Genomic DNA, 24035 nt, shown 5'->3' with positions numbered 1-24035 from the left:
AGGAAACGAACAAGCATGTCGAGCTACGAGATTCCTGACTCTGTTGGCTGCATCCACGAGAAACGACAACCGCTCCAGGCTCCACGGCCAAAGTCAAAATGCCATCGCAACATGCCCAATATTGCATTGCATATTCGCCATGATGCGTCCACGGCAAAGTGTTCCCTTCGTTTCTCGTGCACCCTGTTTGTCTAGCTAGTCGCCTGTTGTGTATCAACTTCAGCATTTTTCATGTCATACTATGCAGGACAGCAGGAGAGAGAGATAAAAGCGAAGTGTTTGAACTTTGAAATTCAGAAGTTGAACACTGGTCCAGTGCAGTGCGGTGGCATGTGACAAACCCTGTATGCAAAGAAACAACAAAGCTCCGGGGTATTACTATTACTACCCATCAAGCATTGACCTACTGTATTAGGATCGATAGGGATGTTCCCCCGTGAAGTGTGTCAAATGGAACAAGGAGATGGGCCAAACTTCAAATGCTTTACTACTCCCAGAAGGAATCCGTCATGCATACTCACATGGTAGCATGATAGCTGATACGCTAGCTGCTTTAGTTTATTCCATGGATGAACACTTAGACAAGTAATCTATGCTTAATCAGTCTCAAACTGTGTCATTGTCCTTGGACCTAGCTAGACCAGTTGGTGTATATATATTCCGGGTCGCGTACGTACGACCACTGTGCTGATCGAGCAAGTGGATGAGGGGCAGGTGAGATAAGTCAAAACGGCGTAGTATCACATGAAGGGTTTTATGTATTTTTAACGAGGGAATCGATCGATTGATCTGGTGTATGTGTGGAAGGAAGTGTTAAACATTGTAGGGTGGGTGCTTACCGCCGGGTGAGATCATCCTGCCGTCAGAAATCAAAATTCATTTCTTGCGCATGTCAAACAAATTGTCACCTTGGACTTGGAGATATCTCTCTTGCTTTGCATCGTCAGCAGGACTGAAAGATTGACCTGAAGACGGTTTCAACAAGAAGGGTTGAAACGTCAGAATAGAATAGCTATGTCCTTCAGGAAAAGCCTAGTTTACAACTTTACATATGCAGAGTTTGTTCTGGGCGTGACTGGATTAGAAAGATCATTTGAACAAGTATATATCCTTCATTCATTTAGTCTTCTGGTGAAGCCTAGTTTATATGTATAGAGTTTGTTCTGGCTGTGACTGGATTAGAAAGATCGTTTGAACAAGTACTCTATAATGCATGCTTTTTACACTGTCAAGGTAAAGCTTTTAGCTTTCCAGTGGATCCTGACCCTAATGATCTAAAAAAGTGTACAGTGACCTAGCCAAAAGATCAGAGATCTGTCTATCCGTCCATGATCCATTGTTAATCGGATTTGTTAGCAGTAGAGTAATCAAAAGTATGAGTGTTAGTGGAGGTAATGGAGTGTTTGCTCCATGGACCCCATCAGAGGCGCGCAAAGTCTTCGAGAGTACTCGATCACAACTCACAAGGGGGATGCCTCATGGGATGTCTGGCTCTCGTGATCAGATTAAACTGAATAAAACCCATGCGACATGCCTTGCTCGGTCGTCTCGATCGCTGCCACTGCAACTGTGCGTAGCTAGTTTAATCGATGAGTCAGTCTGCAATTTGCATGTATATCGATTGATCGGTCCCTGCTGATGTGTGTTGACTAGTGTGTGGCGGCCTGGCGGGCGATGCGATACGGTCGATCGAGTTTGAATTGGAGTGGTTGGATGGCTGCTCGATAGTATATCATGGGGGATTTTCAACGCTGACAAGTGCAGGAAACCGTCAACCTTGCTCAGCTTTTGGTCGTCGGAGATCGGTACGAGCTCACTGTCTCTGTGTGCTGCCATATGCCGTGCTTTCTTCAGAATCCAATGGTCTGTCCATGAACGGCTAGGTCAGAGCTCAGAGCTCAGATCGATCACTTGAAACTCTGCATGATTTTGGAGATAAAAGATTTGCTTGTCCTCTGTGAAAGGAAATGCGTTGTCAGTGACGCCGCACTAGTGGTAGTGTGTACATCGATCGATCGATCGATCTCAGCGGTGGCTACTGGAGCCGACGCCGTGGAAGATCTGCCGCGCGCGGGGTTGGTCGTCTTTGGACTACGCATTTGGACCCATGCTCGGGGTCAACGGAACGGTACAGCCTACAGCGCCGAGGAGGGATCACGACACATCGATCACGTAATAAGTTGAGCTCACAGTATTGTCGCCTACGATCGGTGCTGGCTCCGAGACAGCGAGAACATGTGCACGTACTCCTACTACAGATAACTGGAAGGTAACGAATGATGGGCTGTTGCAATGTTGCCTCGTCGGTGAAAAGGGCTCTGAAGGCGACGGTAAGAAAGTGTGTCGCCTGAATTATTCTGACCCAAACAACGGATAAATCTCGAGGAGGATCGACCGAGCGCACCCAAAAAAATAAAAATCGCTCGCAGGTCATTTTCACTGGACCGGTAAGAAATTATTCGCGGTTCCGTTCGCCCTAGGCGAGAGGGGAGAAAAGGATCGCTTGCAATGGAAGAAGAATCTCTAGAAGAAGAACAAGAAAAAAAACAGAGAAAGGATCTCTTCTAGAGTTCTAGATTTGGACAGTTGGGAGGCACCGCGCGCGCGCGCCCGCCCGGCGACAAGCCGACGATCTCTTCTAGATTTTCCATGGAATAAACTAAGTGGCAAATCAAATATAGGTACTGGTGACGGCAGCCGACGATATAAAACTGAACAAAGATTAAAGAGTACTAGTTGATTAATCGGTTCATGCTGGTTTCAGTGCTTGGCGTGTGCTGCTCGTAGCATCAGATTGAGTGAGCTAGCATGCTAGCCAATGGATAAAATGAATGGATGGATGGATGACATGTAGATGAGATTCTTCCTGCGCCTTGCTTACCATCTACAACTCAGGTTCAGTGCCTAGCTAGCAATGGGAAGGATCTTTCGCCCGGCCGGAGAGGAGAAATCCCCGGCGAGAGCGACACCGAGCCCACCCGATCGCGCCATTCCCGCGAGCTGCCAGTCAGATTAACCGGCCGGGTACAAATTAACTTTGCTGCCTTTCCATTTATGGTCTGATTGGATGGAGCAGCAAACCTCCCACTAATCACGCTAGCTTGCTCGTGCGTGCCTCGGCACCCTCGCATATTCAGCGGCGTGCTTGTTGCTCGCCAAGTTGTTTTTAGCGTTACTGAAATTTCAGTCGCTTGGTTGCTCAAGTGTTTGGTGAACTTTGCACGGTTCTTGAAACAGGCTAAAAATTAGCGCGTGAGAAACGCTCGAGTCGTCGTCCATCTGTGGATAGACTCTCGCGACCACCGTACGTATGAAAAATAGCGGGAGATTGCGCGAAGCATCGAGAACATGTGCCATGAATCCCGGTACCGCCCACTGGCACTCTCACCCGTCTTTTCACACCCGTCATCTCCATCTTCTTGTTATCGGTGGTTGCACTACTGCCGGTAGAACAAAGAGCTTCGTTGTGACCATCGACGATAGGAGAGCAGGAAATCAAAGCTATATGTCGGCAAACCTCCATCCACAATGATGCCTTTGTTCCCACCTCAAGCTCTACTTTCATATGTGCATCAATGGTGATAAGCCCTCAAACCAAATTGTGACGATTGCATGGTCGTAGATCTGTATGTAGGATGCTAATTTTGTGTTTACATGTGACATGCACTCTGTATGTAGGTGAGCGATTATCCTCTTACTTGTTCACCAGGCCTACCAAATGTTTTTGTTACAAACCAGTACGAGAACGAGAATAGACAGGAGGCGGCCGTGAGGTACCACTAAAACCCACCTAGGTTTCGTCCCTCTCCCCGACGACGATGCCGGTCTAGCGTCGGTCCGCTCCGCTTCCGGTGGCCTTGGGGCCTTGGAGGCGTGGAGGACCGCGGGCTCTCACCAGCGGGAAGGTTCAGTTCTTCGTTTAGTTTGTTTTCAGTGTCTTCTTCGGGATGGTGAGGCGGCGGCTACGTCCTGAAATCAGAATAAGGTCCTCCCCGCCCTATCCTCGCTCCGGTGACGCGTCTAGCGCCGGCAGAGGGTGTGTGGAGTCGTGTGTCCGGTTGATCTCCTGGGACCCGGCCGGTCCTTGTGTTTGTTGATGTGGTTTTAGGTCAGTCTCTTCCGATCTACGGTTGTCATCATTGGCAATGGTTGATGCTCTGGTGTGTTGGTTCTTTGGGGCCTTAGCACGACAACTTCTCGTTTGTCTATTACAATAAGCTCTACTACGACAAAGTTTGCCTGGCTCCGGTGATGGAGAGGCAAGGACGATAGCGCACCTTCGGCTCGCGCTAGTGTTTGTAGTTGTCGCTAGGTGGTTCAGTGACCTATATGTATTTTTTTTTACTTTTGGGTCTCTTTGTACTGCTGCTGATAATTATTATAGATCTATGGAATTTTCGCAAAAAAAAAGAAAAACGTGCAGATCTACCTTTACGTTGTTTTGATTTATGGTTAAATTTTGCTAGGTTAGGCCATGGCTTTGGTCTTGAAACATTTGGGGATTTTTGCACTCTTTAGGTTTCATGGACGACCGATGATTTATAAATTGCCAATGATCTATGCAAACTCAAAGATTACTTTCAAGCTAGTTATACGATATTCATATGAGGCTTGTTGTTTGCATTGTTTGGATGATGATTAAAACTGGACACTATCTAAATCACACTGGGATAGCATGTGTTGTGTACAACCAAATTAGTTGTCCATGGCACTTGACTAGTGTGTCCAGCAGATGTCTCCACAATACCTTTCTGATGTGCATTCTTCGTGATATATGGTTTTGAAGATGCCCCTAATTATGATGTGTTTGCATAATCCAATCTTGGCTACTTTTACTTAAGAATATAATTTGCCGCACTATATGCTCGAGAGATGATCTTTCAATACATTGTGTCGTGAACTAATACATTGTTGCAAGATCTTTGAATTTTGTAAGGATATATTGCCCCTATGTATGATTTTGCTAATTAATAATAATCTCAATGGACTAATGTGTTCATTGAGTTTGTATGAAGAAATATTCTATAGGTAATGATTGTAGTACATGTGTTGGATTCGAGTAAGGATGCCGTGAAGATAGAGATATACCTTGAGTATTGGCATCAAGATCATCCATTTAAACAGAAGAATATGTACGATCAAGAAGAAGAAGAAATGAACATGAAGTTCTTGTGTGGAACTCAATTTAGTCGTGCTATAACTTATGTGTTAAGAATTTGATCAAGATTCTGAGAGTTTGATTTCAAGAGAAGAATTCAAGATATGGCTCAAAGCCGGTGTCATGATAGACTCATGAGTTAAGCTATGGTTAACCAAGGTTTAGAGCATGCAATCAAATGAAGATTTTTTTATGTACCTCAAGATATTATGGTAGAGCTTTGAACAAGACTAAGAGCAAAGATTGGATCCAAGTTTGTCAACACATGAAGCATAAAAGAATGTACCACATGGTATCATGTGATCTTTCGGTATGATAACCTTTTTCAATTATGCTTCATGAACTAACCAATCATATATGTGTTTTTGTGTTTTCTATGTGGGTTAGCTCTCTTTGCATGGGCATGCATCAAAATTAAGATCTCATATAGTCCATGAGCGTATGACAGCAAGTGTTGATTCGTCATCAAGGTTGAGAAGAGCAAGTTCAAAATATGCATCTCAAGAAGATAATATGCTTGAAGCTTGTCGTCTATTAAGTGACAATATGGACATCTGATAATGTATCTGAATGAAGTCATCCCATAGTGGTGTATGGGGGAACAAATTATGAGTTTTCACGAAGCAACAATGAATGAGTGTAGCATTCAGGCTTGAATGAGGCCCGAAGCGTTGCCATCAAGATCAATGGACTGCGCAAGGAAAAGATATGGTCTTCCTAGGTTTTCCTTTTACCGGTTGACATAGGTATGCCTAACAGGCATGCCGAATAAATTACCCTGGTTCTATAAGAGGGAGTGAAGCCCATGGACCTGAACCTTTGGAGGCCCAGAAGCTCAGAGATCTTCGGATATGGAAAGTAGAGTTGTAATAGGAATCATGTATCAACATAGGAAAGACCCAATGCGCCTCGGATATGTAACTTGTACGACACGAAAAGCCTCGACTCCACTTCCTATATAAAGGGGAGCCAAGGGAGGAACGGGGGATCGAAATCCTTGTAGCCAGAACCACCATAATCTTGAGTTGAGCACCTTTGTTTGGCTGAACCTTCGAGATCTACTTGCCCCCTACTTCTTACGAAACCCCAAATCTACAATCTGCAGGCATTGACGAGTTAATGCCTCGTCACCGGTCTCAAGGTGGTTGTTGGGAGACCGGATTATAGGATAGATAGCCGCATTATCAAGAGGAGCATTCGGCTGGGTAACTTCATCACATCGTCTTACGAAGCTCAATCCTCTATATGCTTTGCATCTCCTTATTCTTGATGTTTTTGTGTGTGAAGCTTTTGAGATTATCGCTAGCTTTTCAATAAGGCTAAGTTCATCGACTCCAGAGTTCGTATGCACCTTATATTGCGTTTCCGACTTTGGAGGTTTTACCGGTTTCTCGTTTCGAGAGGTTTCACACATTCCCACATCTGGTATTGAATACCTCAATATTTCTTGGGTCTTATAGTAGTCTCTATTGGATAGGTAGAGCTTGTTCCTAACTTTTCAAAAAGACCAAGTTCTCTAAAATCAGAGCGAGGATGCAAAATATATCGCGTTTTTGGAAGAGAAGTTTTCTGCCGGTACCCAGGGGGAACATGTTACGGATTTCATACCGGGGTTCCAGGCAGCTGCCTGGGTAGCCTGATGCTCACTGTGGAAAACGTTCTAGATCTGGTACCGGGCGGCCCAGCTAGAAAGTGTCAACGGCCATTTTTCTCGAGTGGTATAAAATGGATCTTCTTCCACAATGTTTATAGGGTTGTTGAGCACGAAAGTGACCTCCATTGTTGACCCTCTTGAGCTTGGTTACTCTCCCATTGTTCTTATGATTTTTGCATCTTTTTGAGAGTTTTGAAAGAGGAGATCGGATCTATAATTTCGACAAAGATGCACAAGACCTCTAGATTCGATGCATACAGCCTAGGTGATTTTCTCTTGGGATCTAGATGTTATAGTCATTAGTTGATTTCCTTTGTTGTTCTTCGTCTCTAATTGCCCCGCGCGCGTCTCTTTTATTGATTTATTTAACGAGTTGGAAACACTGATCGAGCAGGCGCAGTGTGCGATGTGTGCAGCTGGACCGACAGCTACACGGGATCTCAGGAGCAGCTGCCGATTCGGCCGTACGGTGGCGCTCGTTCTCGGTACGGTCGAGACTGGAGATGGGGTTGGTAGCATCAGTCGCCCGGCAAGCCCATTCCGTCGGTCGCGGATCGAACCCGACGCCCACGCGGTCGCACCGTCGTACAGTTCGTACGTGCGTGTGTTTAGCAAGGAAAGCGCAGCGTGGGTCAGCTGTTTCGCGCGCGGCCGTTGCATGCTGACCCTCCCTCTCGGCGGGTCGCGTCCCGTGGAACGTGCGCGCCACTTGCCACCGCCGATCGACATGGCTCTGCAGTCTGTACGCCGCGCCGCGCCGGGCCGATCAACTTTCCCTTTGTCACCTTTTCACCGCGCGGCGCCACACCGTCGGGCGTCGCCGCCGGTGCTCCAAGCCGTACGTACGTCTCGCGACGCTGGGCGCACGCGGCCGCGCCACGCAGGCAGCCAGCCGCTTTCGCGCGCGCGCGGTGTCTGGCCTGATCTGTGTGCTCGACTGCTCGTAGAGAGTTGACTCCAGGCTGGCGAGGGGTTGATGGAGGTGGCGGTGGAGTCCGACACCGGGGCATGCCGATGCCGCGCGCGCGGCCCCGCTCCACCCCCGGACACGCCGACACACCCCGGTGCGCCCACGCGCTTTCCCCTGGGACCCCTACCTTCCTCTACCCCCGTCTCCTCTATATGTACACCCCGCCTCGCTCCCCCCATTCCCAAACCGCAACAACCCAGCTCCTCCTCCTGTACTACACACACACTAGAGACCGAGCGAGCTGCCTCGTGTATTTGAAACTGCGTCCGTCTGCCTGACCCGCCTCGCCCCATGGACGCCATGTCCTGCTTGGCGCCGCCGCCGACGTCCTTCTTCCCGGCCGCCCCGCCCGAATACTACACCGACGCCGCCATGGCGCGCGCGCTGCACTACTCCATGCCCGACCACTACTCCCCGGCCACCGCCTCCACCTCCTCCCCGTCCTCCTCCTCCTCCCTCCTCGCCGACCTCCCCTACTCCGACGGCACCAACTGGTTCGCTTCCGCCGCACCCGCGCCAGCACCACTCACGAGCCTCACCTGCGACTCCGTGCTGGTCGCGTCGGACGCGGCGCCGCGCCCACCCTCCACACCCGCCACCACCGCCACGACGTCGAACAAGAGGCGCCTGGGCCTGGGCGTCGCCGCGGGCGCCGGGCGCGCCGGGAAGCGGCGGCCGCGGGCGTCCAAGCGCGCGCCAACGACCTACATCACCACCGACCCCTCCAACTTCCGCCTCATGGTGCAGCACGTCACCGGCGTCCAGGCCGAACCCGGGACCGCCGACGGCACCGGCGTCTTCACACCCACGTCCTTCGACGCGTCCGCCGCGGCCGCGCTGCTGAACTGCCCCACCTACACCGGCGCGTCGTTCGCGGACGCCCTGCGCCTGCCGTCCGACGCCGACGCGGCCACGCTCCACCACCGTCTCCAACAACAGCAGCAGCAGCAGCATCTGGAGCAGCAGCCGTGCTTCCCGACGCTTGACTCCTGGAACGTCCTGTACGAGAGCGCCGAGCTGTTCTAGTTCTAGCCTAGCCAGACAGCCGATCAGTCGATCCACCTCCATGTACTCCGTGCATTATTAACCAGGAACTTCCTAGACTAATTCACCGTTTCATCTCCTTTTTGCCCGGCCGCTGTATTTGTTCCATGCCATGAAGAAAATCAGAACAAAATATTGCTGGGTTCATGTGCATCATCGTCAGTCATCAGCAGGCATCCAGCATACTACACGTCGGTCCGGACACTGGGAGTGCTAGCTAGCTAGCTAGGTGTACCGTATACGGTGTACGTAATCAGCCTACCGTGGCGACCTCTGGCTACCTTGTGATCCGTTCGTTCCACGCTGAAATTCTAGAACGCAGCTCCCCTCTCCACTCGCGCCGTTCAAGTTTCCTTCTAGAACGCGAGCCAGATTTATTGCCTCGCATCCTTGCAATTGCAAGACGGACGGCGACGGCACCGATTTATTGACCCGGTCGTACCGCAATTAAATTGGTGCAAAATATTGAGGACTGTCGAGATTTGGTACCAGTTCCAGATCGACCTTTTGCCCTTTTTAGCCCTTTTCGTTCCCTGGGAACATTTGATTTGACCTCCACTAGCGTACATACGTACACATCTGATGATCTGAATTTGAACAGTTCGCGATATGATTTTCAGATGACATCAGTCATCAGGTATCAGGCATGGCTGTCCTTTTTGCCTTTTCTGAAGTGCGTTTTCCAGGGCGACGGGTGCTTCTATACCACGCACGCAGCGTGCGGTATGGCGCATCGCCTCAAGAAATTTCCGATGGGCCGGCCCATTTTGTGAACTCCGGTTTTTTCCGATTTTTTTCCAGGTTTTTCATAGGTTTGAAAAAATTTGTTAGATTAGCCATGGTGGCTTTCCCTAAAAAATTAGATTTGAAAAAAATAAACAAAATTTAGATATAAAAACAGTTTAATTTGGAAAATCATGCTTTTAAATAACGGAAATACTTTTGTACTTACCCGCATGGGTGTGGGTGTTTTCGTCACGGCGTGTCGTGTGTAAGTACAAAATTCACTCTCTTTGTATAATTCAGAAACTTGACCGCATAAACAAACCCAACAAAACCAGAAGAAACTCGTAAGAACTACAGCTGAACGGGCCCAAACTTCATCCCAAATTTGTGTCACGAACGGGTCACCACGGAGAGGTTGGTCCATTTACATCGGGTCGTTGGGCTTGGGTTTTACTGTCTACCTGCCCGGACGGAGGATGGTGGACAAAAACCTGGCCGATCAGCACTGGCATAGACTGGCACGCCGACGGCAATATATAGATGGGTTGTGTCACGCCAACATAGGTGCCTAGCCCCGCGACTTGGGCATGGTCCCTTGGCTTCGTGTGCCGGAGCTAGAGAAGGTGCTGGTGGAGGGAATCAAAGGAGGATGCGACAAGCGTGGCTGCTAGATTTTGATGATGCCCCGCTCCTAGCCGAGGTTACGAGGTCGATCGATTTTTTTTGGAAAACCAAATTTAAAGCACAAAGAGAGAAATAAAAAAGATAAATTGATGTGTAAATAGTATCGATTTGTGTGTTGCCATTTTTACACTATTCTTGTTGGATTTGCCTTTTTTGTTTCTAGGTGTGTGTGTTTCAAATTTGGATCTGGAAATTGTAGAATGTTTTTTCCAACTGGAACTTTTTCCCCCTTTCCATTACAAGCATAACGGAAATACACATGTTCGGTTCCCACAACAAATAGGAGAAGGGAAAAGAAAGGGACAACCTATGCCCAACAAAGGAAAACAAATCGGTAGGAAAACCCGCTGCTCGATCTCTGCATCGAAAACCAAGCTACAGGGCAAAAAAAATCTACACTACACTACAAGGTTCAAAGGTTTCCAACATATGTTCAACATACAGCTAGCAAAAACATCCAACTAGATGAGTTTTTCATCAACCACTACAAATGTCATCATTAGCAGGGGGATAATCATACTCCGCCATTCGTTATCATCAGCATCCCCAGTCTAGCGGTTGGAGTCACCGGAGCCATCGCAAGAGCCGCGTTGGAGTGGAGAGTAGACGCCTGCTGAAGCATTTGATCAGCTCCCAGCTTGATCATTTCCCTATCTTCGCTCCCGAACAGACCTGCCCAGTAATGTGAACGAACAGATCATAGTAATGGTCACCAGGGGGGAACGGACAACAACTTTTCTCAAATGTTATTTTATTCCTAAGAGTTCACGCATCCTATGAACACTATTATTTTTTAAATATTTAGTAATTTGGATTTTAATTGTATAGCCACGGCCGCTATGGGCCCGTTTAGCCACGTGCCGTGCCAGGCCGAGGCTGGGCCGTTTCGGCCTGCTTCGGGCCGGCAGGGAAAAAAGCCTTGTGAGAGGCAGAACCGTTCGTCCGGCCCTCCCTCGCCGACGTGCAGCCCCGTCGTCTTCTTTTTTCAAGAAAAAAAAACCAAAATCGACAGACTACTCTCTCGAGTTCCGACCGCCCCGGCCATGTCGCCCCCGCGGCCGCAGCCGCCGGCGGCGAGCCTGAGCGGCTTCCTCGACGCGCACTTCACCTCCGCGGAGGACCTCCCCGCGGCGCCGGCCCTCTCCGAGCTCCTGCGCCGCGAGTGCGAGGGGCTCGAGGCGTCCGTCCGCCGCCTCGAGGCGCAGCTCGCGTCCTCGTCCGCCTCCTGGCTCGCCCGCTCCGGCGAGGCCCGCTCGGGCCTCCGCCGCATCCGCTCCCAAGGTACCGTTGCCTAAACCCTAGGATTTTACCCCCTAGTCCAACTCCTCTATTTATCCGATTTGGCTCCGGTTCTCAACGGGGCTCGTTGTTCGTAGGAGAAGACATGGCTGCCAGGAACGACGGGGAAGCGTCCTCCGCTCCGGGTGTGGAGCTTCCGGCGATCGTGCGGGAGATCCAGCGGATTGACACCATTCGGCTCTACGCGGGTGAGATTTTGCTTCTCTCTTGGTGCCGTGCTCTCCTATAACTGTAAAGTTGCCCAATCATAGGACTAGTCGTGATCTTATATTTCGGAATAAGAATTCTAGATACATAGCGTTTCAGAAAACAGCTGCTGTGGGAAAATCCAAGTAGAGTGTTAGGGGTTTACCTGTCAAATTTAGCTCTGAATCTAGTATGTTAGCCACTTGTGCTTGATTGGATCACGAGGGGAGATAATATGTGTAGTTTCTATATCGAAGGGTAGACCTTGCAATGTGGTTTGCTCATACTTTATTTTTGATAGAAAGGTTTGCTCATAATTTACGCTACTTGTATCGACCAAAAGTAACGCATTAAGTCCAACCAGATGTTGTAATCTAGGACTGACCATGTGAACCGAGGGACAAGTCATGTAAGTAACACTTTTGTTCAGTTGAAAATATCTGCGCCAAATAAACTAGCAGCAGCATGTTTCAGAGATCATTAAACTGGACTAACCAATTAAGTTTTAAAATGCCTAAAATTTGGTGTGATCATTTTTTACCTTCCTGCAATGTGCATGATCACAGGTAATTTTCCTTCTTTGTTGCAAAAGAGATAATCTGTTTGGTGCGGTACATAATTCCTGTTTGTGTTATTGTATCTCCTTTATGTCCTCCCATTATGATGTAGGAATTTATAGTGCTCTCTATAACTTTGCTATGCTGACATTCCAGAAGCTACTCTACAGTTGGAAGCTTTGGTTGGTAACCTAGAAGATGCAACATTTTCCATCGTTAGACAGGCCTCGAAGTTGAACCTGTCATCAGTACTTCGACGGGCATCAAATGTAAGGGCCTTTTTTACTTCCATCCTTTGTTGTTCTGAGCCTAACTAACTATAGGTACATTAAGTTTAACTCTTTCTTTTCTCAAATGTAGGGCATGGAACAGAAGCAAGAAAAGTTGCTCCGGGCTGTTGATGCTGTGAGAGAGATTGAGCAAGAATTGGTAAAGATCAGCTTAAGTAGGCCAGAGTGGACAAAGCTTATAGTGACTGTTGATTCTAGAGTGGACAAAACTCTAGCCATTTTGAGGCCTCAGGCACTTACAGACTATCGTGCTCTACTTGCTGCATTAGGCTGGCCACCTTCCTTGTCTTCACCGGACATGGAGAAGGATAAGTACTCCCAAGTTCCAAATCCCCTTGTCTTAATGAACGAGGCAAATAAGGAGAAGTATTCTGAAAGCTTTTTAGCATTGTGTGCTCTGCAACATGTGCAAGCCAACCGTGAAGTGCGGCAGTGCAAAATGCCAGCGGCAACTCCTGGCCTGTCAGATTCTAAGTATTTTGATAAAACTGCATGCTTTGACAATGGACTTTGGGCAATTGATGAATTGGTTCACCCTATTGTGTCCAGGATGGAGTATCATTTTTCTAAATGGTCTGAACAGCCAGAGTTCATATTTGCTCTTGTTTACAAGATAGCAAAGGATTTTATGGATGGAGTGGATGATATATTGCAGCCTTTGATTGACCAAGCAAGACTTGTGGGCTTAAGTGCCAAAGAATCTTGGGTAACTGGAATGGTAAAAATACTTATAGGATACCTTGAGACGCAAATCTTCCCAGCCCTTGTTACTTCTTATCATAGAAGTGATGACAAACTTGAAGTACATTCATCTTGGCTGCATTTGAATGACCAGATGATTGCTTTTGATAAAAGAATGCAGCTCCTTGCAGATTCAGGAATTCAGAAAATTGCATTTATTTCTGAAGGGCTCTCTAGGTCATTATCTGTCTTTTCAATATACAGTGGACATTCTGATTGGCTTCAGATATGGGCTGATATAGAGGTTAATTCCGCACAGGATAAGCTCAAATCTGAAATGGAAAATGAGACAACTTGGTTATATTCTATTAATCCTCAGGATGAGGTTGGTGACCAGGAAAGCACTACTAAATTTCTTCTTTCTACAAGAGAAGACTACAAAGCTCCACCTGTTTCTGAATTTGTTGTCAAAAGTGCATCGACGATGATTGATAGAAGTCAAGCTCTGCCAAATAAAGGGATGAAGATCCAGTATACCAGATCCACTTCAGTCCAGTTCTTGAATGACTTCTTCGTTGTCTTGCATGAGCGATGTGAGGCATTGCAATTGTCAAATACAGCTTTGGAAGATGAGTCTTTATTGAGAGCTTCCTATGCAATTAATGCTGCTAGATATTGCGAATGCGTTCTTCGGGAATGGGATGAAGATACCACCTTCTTGGACATGGCTGGGCATAGGGATGAAAACAAAGAACAGATTCACAAGCGCAGTCCCCAGCATCGATGTTCTTTCTTTGCAGATGAAATTGCCTTCTTGGTTAAACTAGGGACCAATTTTCTGGAACAAATCATGTCCTCCATCCTGATTGAGTTTGAAGATCTATCCTGGGACTATGTACAGAACATTGGATCTTCAAATGAACAGAACCAATCAGATGATCAGGTTCTTGATGAAGAAAACCTAGAGGCGTCACCTGGATTTGTTGCCAGTCTAGATGTTCTGAGAGAGCGAATCACGAAACTGAAGATATACCTCAACTCGAAGGATTTCCTTGATATATGGAGGAGTATAGCAGAAGGTCTCGACTACTTCATTTACAGCAGCATACGGTGGGGTGAAGTGAAGTTCTCTGGCCCAGGAGTCATTCAGCTAAGAGTCGATACGAAAGCCCTTCTTCGCATCTTTAGGCCCTACTGCTCGAGACCTGAAGCCTTTTTTCCATTTGTAACCGACTCTCTGAAGCTGCTAAGCATGAGAGAAACAGATGTGCAGTACTTTCTAGAAGCACTTAAGAACGGCAAGGACAACGACAATTGCATGGGGCGACGTGGATTGCACCATGTAGATGCTAGCCAAGCTGTGAAAGTCTTGAGAAGCAAGAAGATTGGACGATAATCTTTGTCAGTATAATGTGATGCTGAAACCTGAAGTTGACCAGAAGCTGATTTTTTGCCATGGTGATGGAGACTGGCGTCTTATTTCCAGGAAGCACAAAGTGAACTCAGAAAGCTTGGTGCCTGACTGACTGACTATCCCCTCTTGCTATGAAAAAGTTGTAGTCAACTGAAGGCTGAAACTTTGCTTGTATAGCACGATGCTCAAACCTGTAATTGACCAGAAGCTGATCTTTTGCCATGGTGATGGAGAACGATGTCTTGTTTCCAGGAAGAACAATGTGAACTCAAAAAGCTTGGTGACTAACGGAAACTGCACTTGGCAGTGTGCGTTTCAGGATTAACCAGTCCTGCTTCCTGCTTTCTAGAATTATTCAGGAAACTTGGTAAATTTCAATTGTTGACGAAACAGGCAAGTATCCCTACTTGCTACAGATTGACATCTGGAAAGGACAAAATGCACCATCCTCTGATGTATCCTACCCTGACTGACTTGATCATAGTCAATCTAAGCACGCCCTATCCGCGGTGCACGCAAACAGATTGACTATTCAAAATGCTTACATCACTGCTGGAGATGCCGTCAGCTTATTTTTTCTCTGGTAGCCCAGAGTCAGAATCTTGTGGAACTAATCTGTTGGCTGTTGCCTCGTGAATAATCTAAGCCAACGAGATCAGGGCCAGATCAAATCATTACCCTTTTTTTATTGCCGCGCTGATTTTCATTTTGTTGTGTTGTGTAGACCGGTTCAACTGCGTGCGTCTGCCTGTTGCGACTCCTAGATAGCATATACAATTGTACATTCGTCTTCAGGTTCCTCGTCTTGGCATTTAGATTAAAAAAATGTTGATCTAGAAAAAAAAAATATTGATTTTTTTTTTAACATGACCTCCATAGGCCAGGTCCGGGTTCCAACTATCAACTCCGTTCTTCAGCTTTTCTTCTGTTCCTAACCTTCTCTTATCAACTTCCCATCAAAACAGGCTGTATTGCAAAGCTTCCATGCCAATCGGTTCGAATATATTGAGAAATCCACTAAAGATATTCAGAAAAAGAACCAAGTCTGTTATTTGCTCCTATTGCTCTCCCCGCTATCCCCAAACATACATGGCAACTTCACATTCAAAAACCTTCTATCATGTCTTCTTCAGAGAAAGGCACTTAGTTCTCCCATCTGTCCTTGCAGATCCACACTCAACCGTCTCCTGAAGCTCAGCTGCAATCTATTTTCAGCCATCACAACATAGACACAGCTTGATCACGCAGCTTTCAAAATACACGGAGTTTATCTTTTGTTTTTTTGTTTTGGCGGGGATGGAGCAACACAATGCATCACCCGAGAAGTCACTTCTCCTAACACAGCCCGTTACCATCACTCTGTCTTTCAGATACAGCTGTCTAACATGTGTAGGTGCTGATCTGTCGGGATAAAAGAAAAAAAAAGAGATATGTTCAATGTGTGTGAGAGCTATACGAGCAAGCCATTGACCGTATCCAGATGGCAATTTGTTTGAGTTGATTGCATATACAGTTGCCGATTCGTCATCAGAAGATCATTGTTATAACTTATAAAATTGATGAAGACTAAAAATTGCAGATTCCTCGTCCTTGACTTTTCGATCGTACAAACATGTTGATCTGCAAGATAAGCGAGCAAAATAAATGTGTTCAATGTGTGTCTGAGCTGTACGAGCAAGGCATTGACGGCAGGTGTCCAAATGGCAATTGCTTGGAGCAGACATTGTGGAACACTGCATGACTGGATGCGATATCCAAATCCGGTCCAACCCCTATATACAATCCAAGTCCGGTCCAACCCTGCTTTCTTTGGATTTTATACTGTAGCAAAACTTGATCTATCTAATCTCCAGATTCTAGTTCACTGGATCGACGAACTCATTACACATGTAATTAACGAATCAAGCAGATGATTAATCTAGGCAACTAATGAAGAAGATCGATCTAACATGCTATGCTATCCTGTGTGACGCCTATGATCTCTGTGCACCGGCGTGGCCGATCTCGCCGCCGCCGCCGACGACGACTTGGTGGTGTTCTCCTTCAGTAGCTGCTCGAGGCAGGGGAGGACTTCAGCCATGGTTGGTCGGCTCCTGCCGTCGTTGTTCAGGCACCGGAGCGCGAGCGCCGCCACGTCCTGCGCCTGCTTCTTGTTGTACTGCCCGCCGAGCCTGGTGTCCATGACTCTGATCACCTTCCTCCTGTCCCCGACCAGCATCGGCCTCGCCCAGTCCACCAGCAGCTCCGCCGCCAGCCCGCGAGACTCGTCCAGGGCTCTCTTTCCTGTCATGAGCTCCAGCAGCACCACACCGAAGCCGTACACGTCGCTCTTGGCCGACAGGTGTCCCGTGGCCACGTACTCCGGCGCGGCGTACCCGCGCGTCCCCACGACGCGGGTGGAGACGTGGGTCTTGCCGCCGGTGGGCCCGGCCCTGGCGAGCCCGAAGTCGGAGAGCTTGGCACGGTGGTCGGTGTCGAGGAGGACGTTGGAGGACTTGAGGTCCCGGAAGATGACGTCGCGGGAGTGCAGGAAGGCGAGCCCTCGAGCGACGTCGGCGGCGACGACGACGCGCGTGGCCCACGGCAGCGGCGGCTGGTTGCCGCTGCCGCGGCGGAAGAGGTGGTTCTCGAGGCTGCCGCGGAGCATGTACTCGTAGACGAGCAGCTTGTTGCTGTCGGAGTCGGAGCAGTAGCCGACGAGCTTGACGAGGTTGTCGTGGTGGAGCTCCCCGAGGAAGGTCACCTCCGTGAGCCACTCCCGGTGGCCCTGGTAGCTCTCCTTCTTGAGCTTCTTGATGGCGACCATCATGGCGTTGGTGGCGCCGGGCCTGGCGGGCGCGAGGGTGACCTCGTCGATCCACCCCTTGTACACGCACCCGAACCCGCCTTCACCGAGGTAGGCACTGGAGCCGAAGTTCTTGGTCGCCGCGCGGAGGTCGCTCGTACTGAACGACTTGAGTGCCAAGGCCGTCGCCGGAGGCGCCGCCGCGGGCGCGTGCTCGTCGGTGGCGTTCTTCTTCCGGTCTGAGGAGCTGCTGCTCCCTTGCGCCGCCTTGGAGTTGGAGGTGCTGCTTCCCGGGATCACCTCTGAAATCATCAAGACATGTATGTTAGTACAAGAATCTCCTGATGCTGATAATTGACAGGAAGAAAATCTGAGAGAGGAATTTCGGCTTACTCGATGCGAAGGGAGTGGATGCATTGGCGCACTTGGCAGAGCCGCCCATGCAGTTCCCCATAGCTGAAGCTTTCGCTCCCAAGCTTGATCTGCTGCGAATGACCACCACGAACTAGCTGCTGCGCGCGAGCTCCAACCCAGACGGAGTGATTCAGTAGAGAGTACAGCCGTACTGCTCTGACGAAAAGGAGAGTATAAAGGCGAGAGCGAAGCATCCAGGCAAGGCTGGTGCTCAGAATTCAATAGAAATAGATAGTGATGTGACGGACGGATGGTTCGACCAATCACTACGTTGACGGACTACATGTACGTCCCATTCACACCTGGTTCATTTGCTGGTCAAGCTCAGCCCGAATACACTACTTCCAGCCGCTTAATTTAAACGTGTAGGATATAGTTGTATATACGAAATGGTTTCCCGCTGCTGAAACCACCTCCGTATTTCGCTGTCGAGAACTTGCAGATTGGATTTGTTTAAGCTAGAACTGGTAGGTTCCCGGGAGGAGCTTAATCGGGGAAGAAGAAGAACAAAGCAGCATCATGCGACAGATAAACGGACTTCCACAACGGTAAAAGCAAGTCGCTGCATTTTGCCGACTCTGTCCTACCCTTTTCCTTCATTTTAGTTTTGTTTTTGGAGACTTCAGCCACGGAAGTGTGAGGCGGGCAAGACCGCAGCTGTCGAATCAGCTTGCCTAGCAGAAGATCGCTGCTGGTTTTGATACTTTGGAAACCGGTAGCGGTAGGTATATTGCTCGATTCAAATAACAACGATTTGGCAAGACACACCTCATCCTTGCTAATATTATACAGTATATAGTATATTTGGATATCCAATCCTAATGGCACGTAGTAGTACGTTGCAGTGTACGTCTGCTCCCAAAACGACGGTTTTGCTTAGATCACACTTTCTCTGAACCAAATCAAAGTAAGGGCCGAGGCAATCTGATGGCGGGTGCACAGTTTCATATGCTAATTTCTTCTCTATAAACGGTAGCAAGCAGACATGAGAAGTTGGGCACTTCATATGGTCACCACATCAGATTATTATACACTGAATGAAGACTGGTTAAGAAGTAGAAAACGGATGTGGAAGATGACAATTTATCTAAATTTCCGTTATTTGCACGTGTTCATCCAATGCATGCACATCCATAGTTCTTTTAAAAAAATGAAGGCAACCGAAAAACCTCCAAAATTATGACAAAAAGCAAAAGCTTACTCTCCCGACATAAGGTGACCCCAAGTGTTTAGCGCCGGCTATATGCCACATCTTCCCTTCTTGTTTGATTCTACTCCCTCCGTTCGAGCGACAATAATTATGGAACAGAGAGAGTGGCAATGAAGATAGAAGGGAGAGAGGACACTTTGTTGCTGAAAACACACGTATTTCTTTCGCTCCAAAGCTCGCATGAAAGGAGCATGAGAAGAGATGCTATGACTTTGCGATGACTAGAGGAGCCCTCAACAATTTAAATTCACACGGAGAACCGGCATGTGAAATAAGGTGAGTAGCTGCCTCCGGAACTTGCTTGCGAAGTGGGGAAAGCCCGCAATTCGTGCATCCATAACACATACATACATAGGGATGGTCCTAGATACATGCCAATTTTCACTTCAAATTCTTTTTTTTTGGAGCAATCGGCAGGAGCACTGCCTTTTCATTAAGCAAGAGGGAAACAAAAACGGTCCAGACTGTACAAAGAGAGGGCATTTTTAGCTTAAGGTGGTAAAATGCCCAGAACCCACCATAAAAGACGAGCTACCAAAAAGAAAAACTAATCCGGCTCGGCCGGGATGACCGGGCCGAAACCATTTATAGCCCGATCCCTTTGGAGGATATCCTCGTTAGCGATGCTTGCGACCTCAAGGTAGGTAAGACGTTGTCCGGTGAAAATGCGCCGGTTTCGTTCCTTCCATACGTTCCAAAGTACATATAAGAACCGGCCGCCGATGCGTTTCTTTTCTTTCGCGGCTTTTCCTTTATCATGTCATTCCACCCGATCGATATGGATTGGAAGTCGAGGCGTCGGTCATCGGAGGAGTCGCCATCCCAAGATTTGATAAGGTTCCAGACGGCCGCCGTGAACGGGTAGTTTCTACAGAGGTGGTCAGCTGTCTCAGGCTCGCTGAGGCACAAGGGGCATCGAGGGTCGTGAGGCCATCCTCGGATGGCAAGCATATCGGCGGTAAGGAGCTTTCCATGAAGGGCTAGCCAACCAAATAACTTGCATTTGGGCTCCGCATGTGCCGACCAAATCTTCATAGCATCGAAGCGGGCTTGGGAGCCAAGGAATTGTGCCTCATAGGCGGAGCTAGCGCTGTAGGTCGAAGTGGCATTAAGCGTCCGAGTCGATGTTGTCCGAGCAACTCGGGGGCAAGGTTGATGGAGTGGACGGCCTCCCAGCCGTCCGATATATTGTGCGAGCCGTTGAGGCGAGTTAAGGGACGCGACGAGCGGATCCAGGTTGTTTTCACTTAGCTCTTTGGCGACCGTACGATTCTTCCTCGAGGAAATTTTGTAGAGGTCGGGCGCCCGTTGAGATAGAGGGCCCCGAGCAAACCGGCTTGTCATGCCGAATTTGGCTGTCTCCCCATTTCCAATGGTAACTTTAGTGGCGGCTCAAAAGGGACATGTCGGTGTCGTCGCATGGAAGCTTTGAACCGGACCAAGGGCGGTCCGGATCAGTCCACTGGAGCCAAGGCCATCGTAAACGCAGGGCACGTCCCGGATCTCTCAATGTCCGGAATGCCGAGACCCCCGCTTTCTTTGGCCTACAGACCGTTTTCCAATTCACAAGAGCTTTCCCCTGGGCGGCATGTTCGCCCTTGATGTCTACGGGAGCTTCTATTCTTGTAGACAGTGTTGGGCCTCCAAGAGCAGAGGTTTGTAGAACAGCAGCAAGTTTCCCTTAAGTGGATCACCCAAGGTTTATCGATCTCGGGGAGGAAGAGGTCAAAGATATCCCTCTCATGCAACCCCGCAACCACAAAGCAAGAAGTCTCTTGTGTCCCCAACACACCTAATAGGTGCACTAGTTCGGCGAAGAGATAGTGAAATACGAGTGGTATGAATAAGTAGTAGCAACGGCACCGTAAAAGTGCTTTGCCCAGGATAGTAAACAAGCAGTAGTAATGCAACGATAGTAACGCAAGGAAAACAAGAAACAAGCAGCGATAGCAAGTATTTAGGAACAAGGCCTAGGGATTAGACTTTCACTAGTGGACACTCTCAACATTGATCACATAACAGAATAGATAAATGCATACTCTACACTCTTGTTGGATGATGAACACATTGCGTAGGATTACACGAACCCTCAATGCCGGAGTTAACAAGCTCCACAATTCAATGTTCATATTTAAATAACCTTAGAGTGCAAGAAAGATCAACACGACTAAACCAAGTACTAACATAGCATGCACACTGTCACCTTCACGCCACGTAGGAGGAATATATCATATCAATACTATCATAGCAATAGTTAACTTCACAATCTACAAGAGATCGTAATCATAGCATACGCCAAGTACTAACACGGATGCACACACTGTCACCATTACACCGTGCAGGAGGAATAAACTACTTTAATAACACATCACTAGAGTAGCACATAGATAAATTGTGATACAAAACACATTGCAATCATAAAGGGATATAAATAAGCACTTCACTACGCCATTCATAACAGTGAGTAAGTATTCTCGTGAAATATAGCCTAAGAGACCCACACGGTGCACACACTCGTCACCTTTACACACGTGGGACAAGGAGTCTCCGGAGATCACATAAGTAAAACTCACTTGACTAGCATAATGACATCTAGATTACAAACATCATCATATGAATCTCAATCATGTAAGGCAGCTCATGAGATTATTGTATTGAAGTTCATAGGAGAGAGATGAACCACATAGCTACCGGTACAGCCCCGAGCCTCGATGGAGAACTACTCCCTCCTCATGGGAGCATCAGCGGTGATGAAGATGGCGGTGGAGATGGCAGCGGTGTCGATGGAGAAGCCTTCCGGGGCACTTCCCCGCTCCGGCAGGGTGCCGGAACAGGAGACTCCTGTCCCCCGGATCTTGGCTTCGCGATGGCGGCGGCTCCGGAAGGTTTTCCGTATCGTGGTTCTTCGCATCGGGGTTTTCGCGACGGAGGCTTTAAATAGGCGGAAGGGCAGCGTCGGAGGGTCGAAGAGGCGGCGGCACCATAGGCCGGCGCGGCCGTGGCCTGTGCCGCGCCACCCTATCATCCGGGGCCCACAGGGCCCCTCCGGCGGCTCTCGGGTGTTCCGGATGCTTCCGGTGAAAATAGGAACCCGGGTCTTCGTTTCGTCCAATTCCGAGGATATTTCTTTACTAGGATTTCGGAACCAAAACAGCGTAGAAAACAGGAACCGGCACTTCGGCATCTTGTTAATAGGTTAGTTCCAGTAAAATGCACGAATATGACATAAAGTGTGCATAAAACATGTAGGTATCATCAATAATATGGCATAGAACATAAGAAATTATCGATACGTCGGAGACGTATCAAGCATCCCCAAGCTTAGTTCTCGCTCGTCCCGAGCAGGTAAAACGATAACAAAGATAATTTCTGAAGTGATATGCCATCATAACCTTGATCATACTATTTGTAAACATATGTAGTGGATGCAGCGATCAAAACAATGGTAATGGCATGAGTAAACAAGTGAATCATAAAGCAAAGACTTTTCATGAATAGTACTTCAAGACAAGCATTAATAAGTCTTGCATAAGAGTTAACTCATAAAGCAATAAATCAAAGTAAAGGCATTGAAGCAACACAAAGGAAGATTAAGTTTCAGCGGTTGCTTTCAACTTGTAACATGTATATCTCATGGATAATTGTCAACATAGAGTAATATAACAAGTACAATATGCAAGTATGTAGGAATCAATGCACAGTTCACACAAGTATTTGCTTCTTGAGGTGGAGAGAGATAGGTGAACTGACTCAACATAAAAGTAAAAGAATGGTCCTTCAAAGAGGAAAGCATCGATTGCTACATTTGTGCTAGAGCTTTTATTTTGAAAACATGAAACAATTTTGTCAACGGTAGTAATAAAGCATATGAGTTATGTAAATTATATCTTACAAGTTGCAAGTCTCATGCATAGTATACTAATAGTGCCCGCACCTTGTCCTAATTAGCTTGGACTACCGGATCTTTGCAATGCACATGTTTTAACCAAGTGTCACAATGGGGTACCTCCATGCCGCCCGTACAAAGGTCTAAGGAGAAAGCTCGCATTTTGGATTTCTCGCTTTTGATTATTCTCAACTTAGACATCCATACCGGGACAACATGGACAACAGATAATGGACTCCTCTTTAATGCATAAGCATGTGACAACAATTATTATTCTCATATGAGATTGAGGATATATGTCCAAAACTCGAAACTTCCACCATGAATCATGGCTTTAGTTAGCGGCCCAATGTTCTTCTCTAACAATATGCATGCTCCAACCATGAAGGTGGTAGATCTCTCTTACTTCAGACAAGACGGACATGCATAGCAACTCACATGATATTCAACAAACAATAGTTGATGGCGTCCCCAGAAGCATGGTTATCGCACAACAAGCAACTTAATAAGAGATAAAGTGCATAAGTACATATTCAATACCACAATAGTTTTTAAGCTATTTGTCCCATGAGCTATATATTGCAAAGGTGAATGATGGAATTTTAAAGTTAGCACTCAAGCAATTTACTTTGGAATGGCGGATAAATACCATGTAGTAGGTAGGTATGGTTGACACAAATGGCATAGTGGTTGGCTCAAGTATTTTGGATGCATGAGAAGTATTCCCTCTCGATACAAGGTTTAGGCTAGCAAGGTTATTTGAAACAAACACAAGGATGAACGGTACAGCAAAACTCACATAAAAGACATATTGTAAACATTATAAGACTCTACACCGTCTTCCTTGTTGTTCAAAACTCAATACTAGATGTTATCTAGACTCTAGAGAAACCAAATATGCAAACCAAATTAGCAAGCTCTAAGTGTTTCTTCATTAATGGGTGCAAAGTATATGATGCAAGAGCTTAAACATGAGCACAACAATTGCCAAGTATCAAATTATCCAAGACATTTTAGAGTTACTACAAGTAGCATTTTCCAATTCCAACCATATAACAAATTAACGAAGATGAAACT

The 24035-nt window shown here is 47.4% G+C and overlaps 3 protein-coding genes across 3 annotated transcripts; 2 read left to right on the top strand and 1 right to left on the bottom strand.

Annotated features, from left to right (window-relative positions):
- The first annotated feature begins 8073 nt into the window (after positions 1-8073).
- Positions 8074-8808, top strand: LOC124673237 (calmodulin-binding protein 25-like). Its single transcript, XM_047209356.1, has one exon. It carries the CDS (start codon positions 8074-8076, stop codon positions 8806-8808), a length of 735 nt encoding a protein of 244 aa, XP_047065312.1.
- A 2471-nt stretch (positions 8809-11279) lies between these two features.
- Positions 11280-15117, top strand: LOC124673236 (RINT1-like protein MAG2L). The gene is made up of 4 exons (XM_047209355.1): positions 11280-11517; positions 11613-11723; positions 12435-12547; positions 12639-15117. Exons 1-4 carry the CDS (start codon positions 11280-11282, stop codon positions 14643-14645), a joined length of 2469 nt encoding a protein of 822 aa, XP_047065311.1. The 3' UTR covers positions 14646-15117.
- Positions 15118-16620: 1503 nt separating this feature from the next.
- LOC124673235 (probable serine/threonine-protein kinase PBL18) lies at positions 16621-17982 on the bottom strand. The gene is made up of 2 exons (XM_047209353.1): positions 17842-17982; positions 16621-17750 (listed from the first exon to the last, which is right to left on the bottom strand). The coding sequence occupies exons 1-2, from the start codon at positions 17900-17902 to the stop codon at positions 16621-16623; spliced, it is 1191 nt and encodes a 396-aa protein (XP_047065309.1). The 5' UTR covers positions 17903-17982.
- Between the last annotated feature and the right edge of the window lie 6053 nt (positions 17983-24035).

The sequence above is a fragment of the Lolium rigidum genome, chromosome 7 (genome assembly GCF_022539505.1).
Source record: "Lolium rigidum isolate FL_2022 chromosome 7, APGP_CSIRO_Lrig_0.1, whole genome shotgun sequence".
Lineage (NCBI taxonomy): Eukaryota > Viridiplantae > Streptophyta > Magnoliopsida > Poales > Poaceae > Lolium > Lolium rigidum.
The sequence above is the reverse complement of the archived record's forward strand: the minus strand, read 5'-3'. Positions and strand labels throughout refer to the sequence as shown.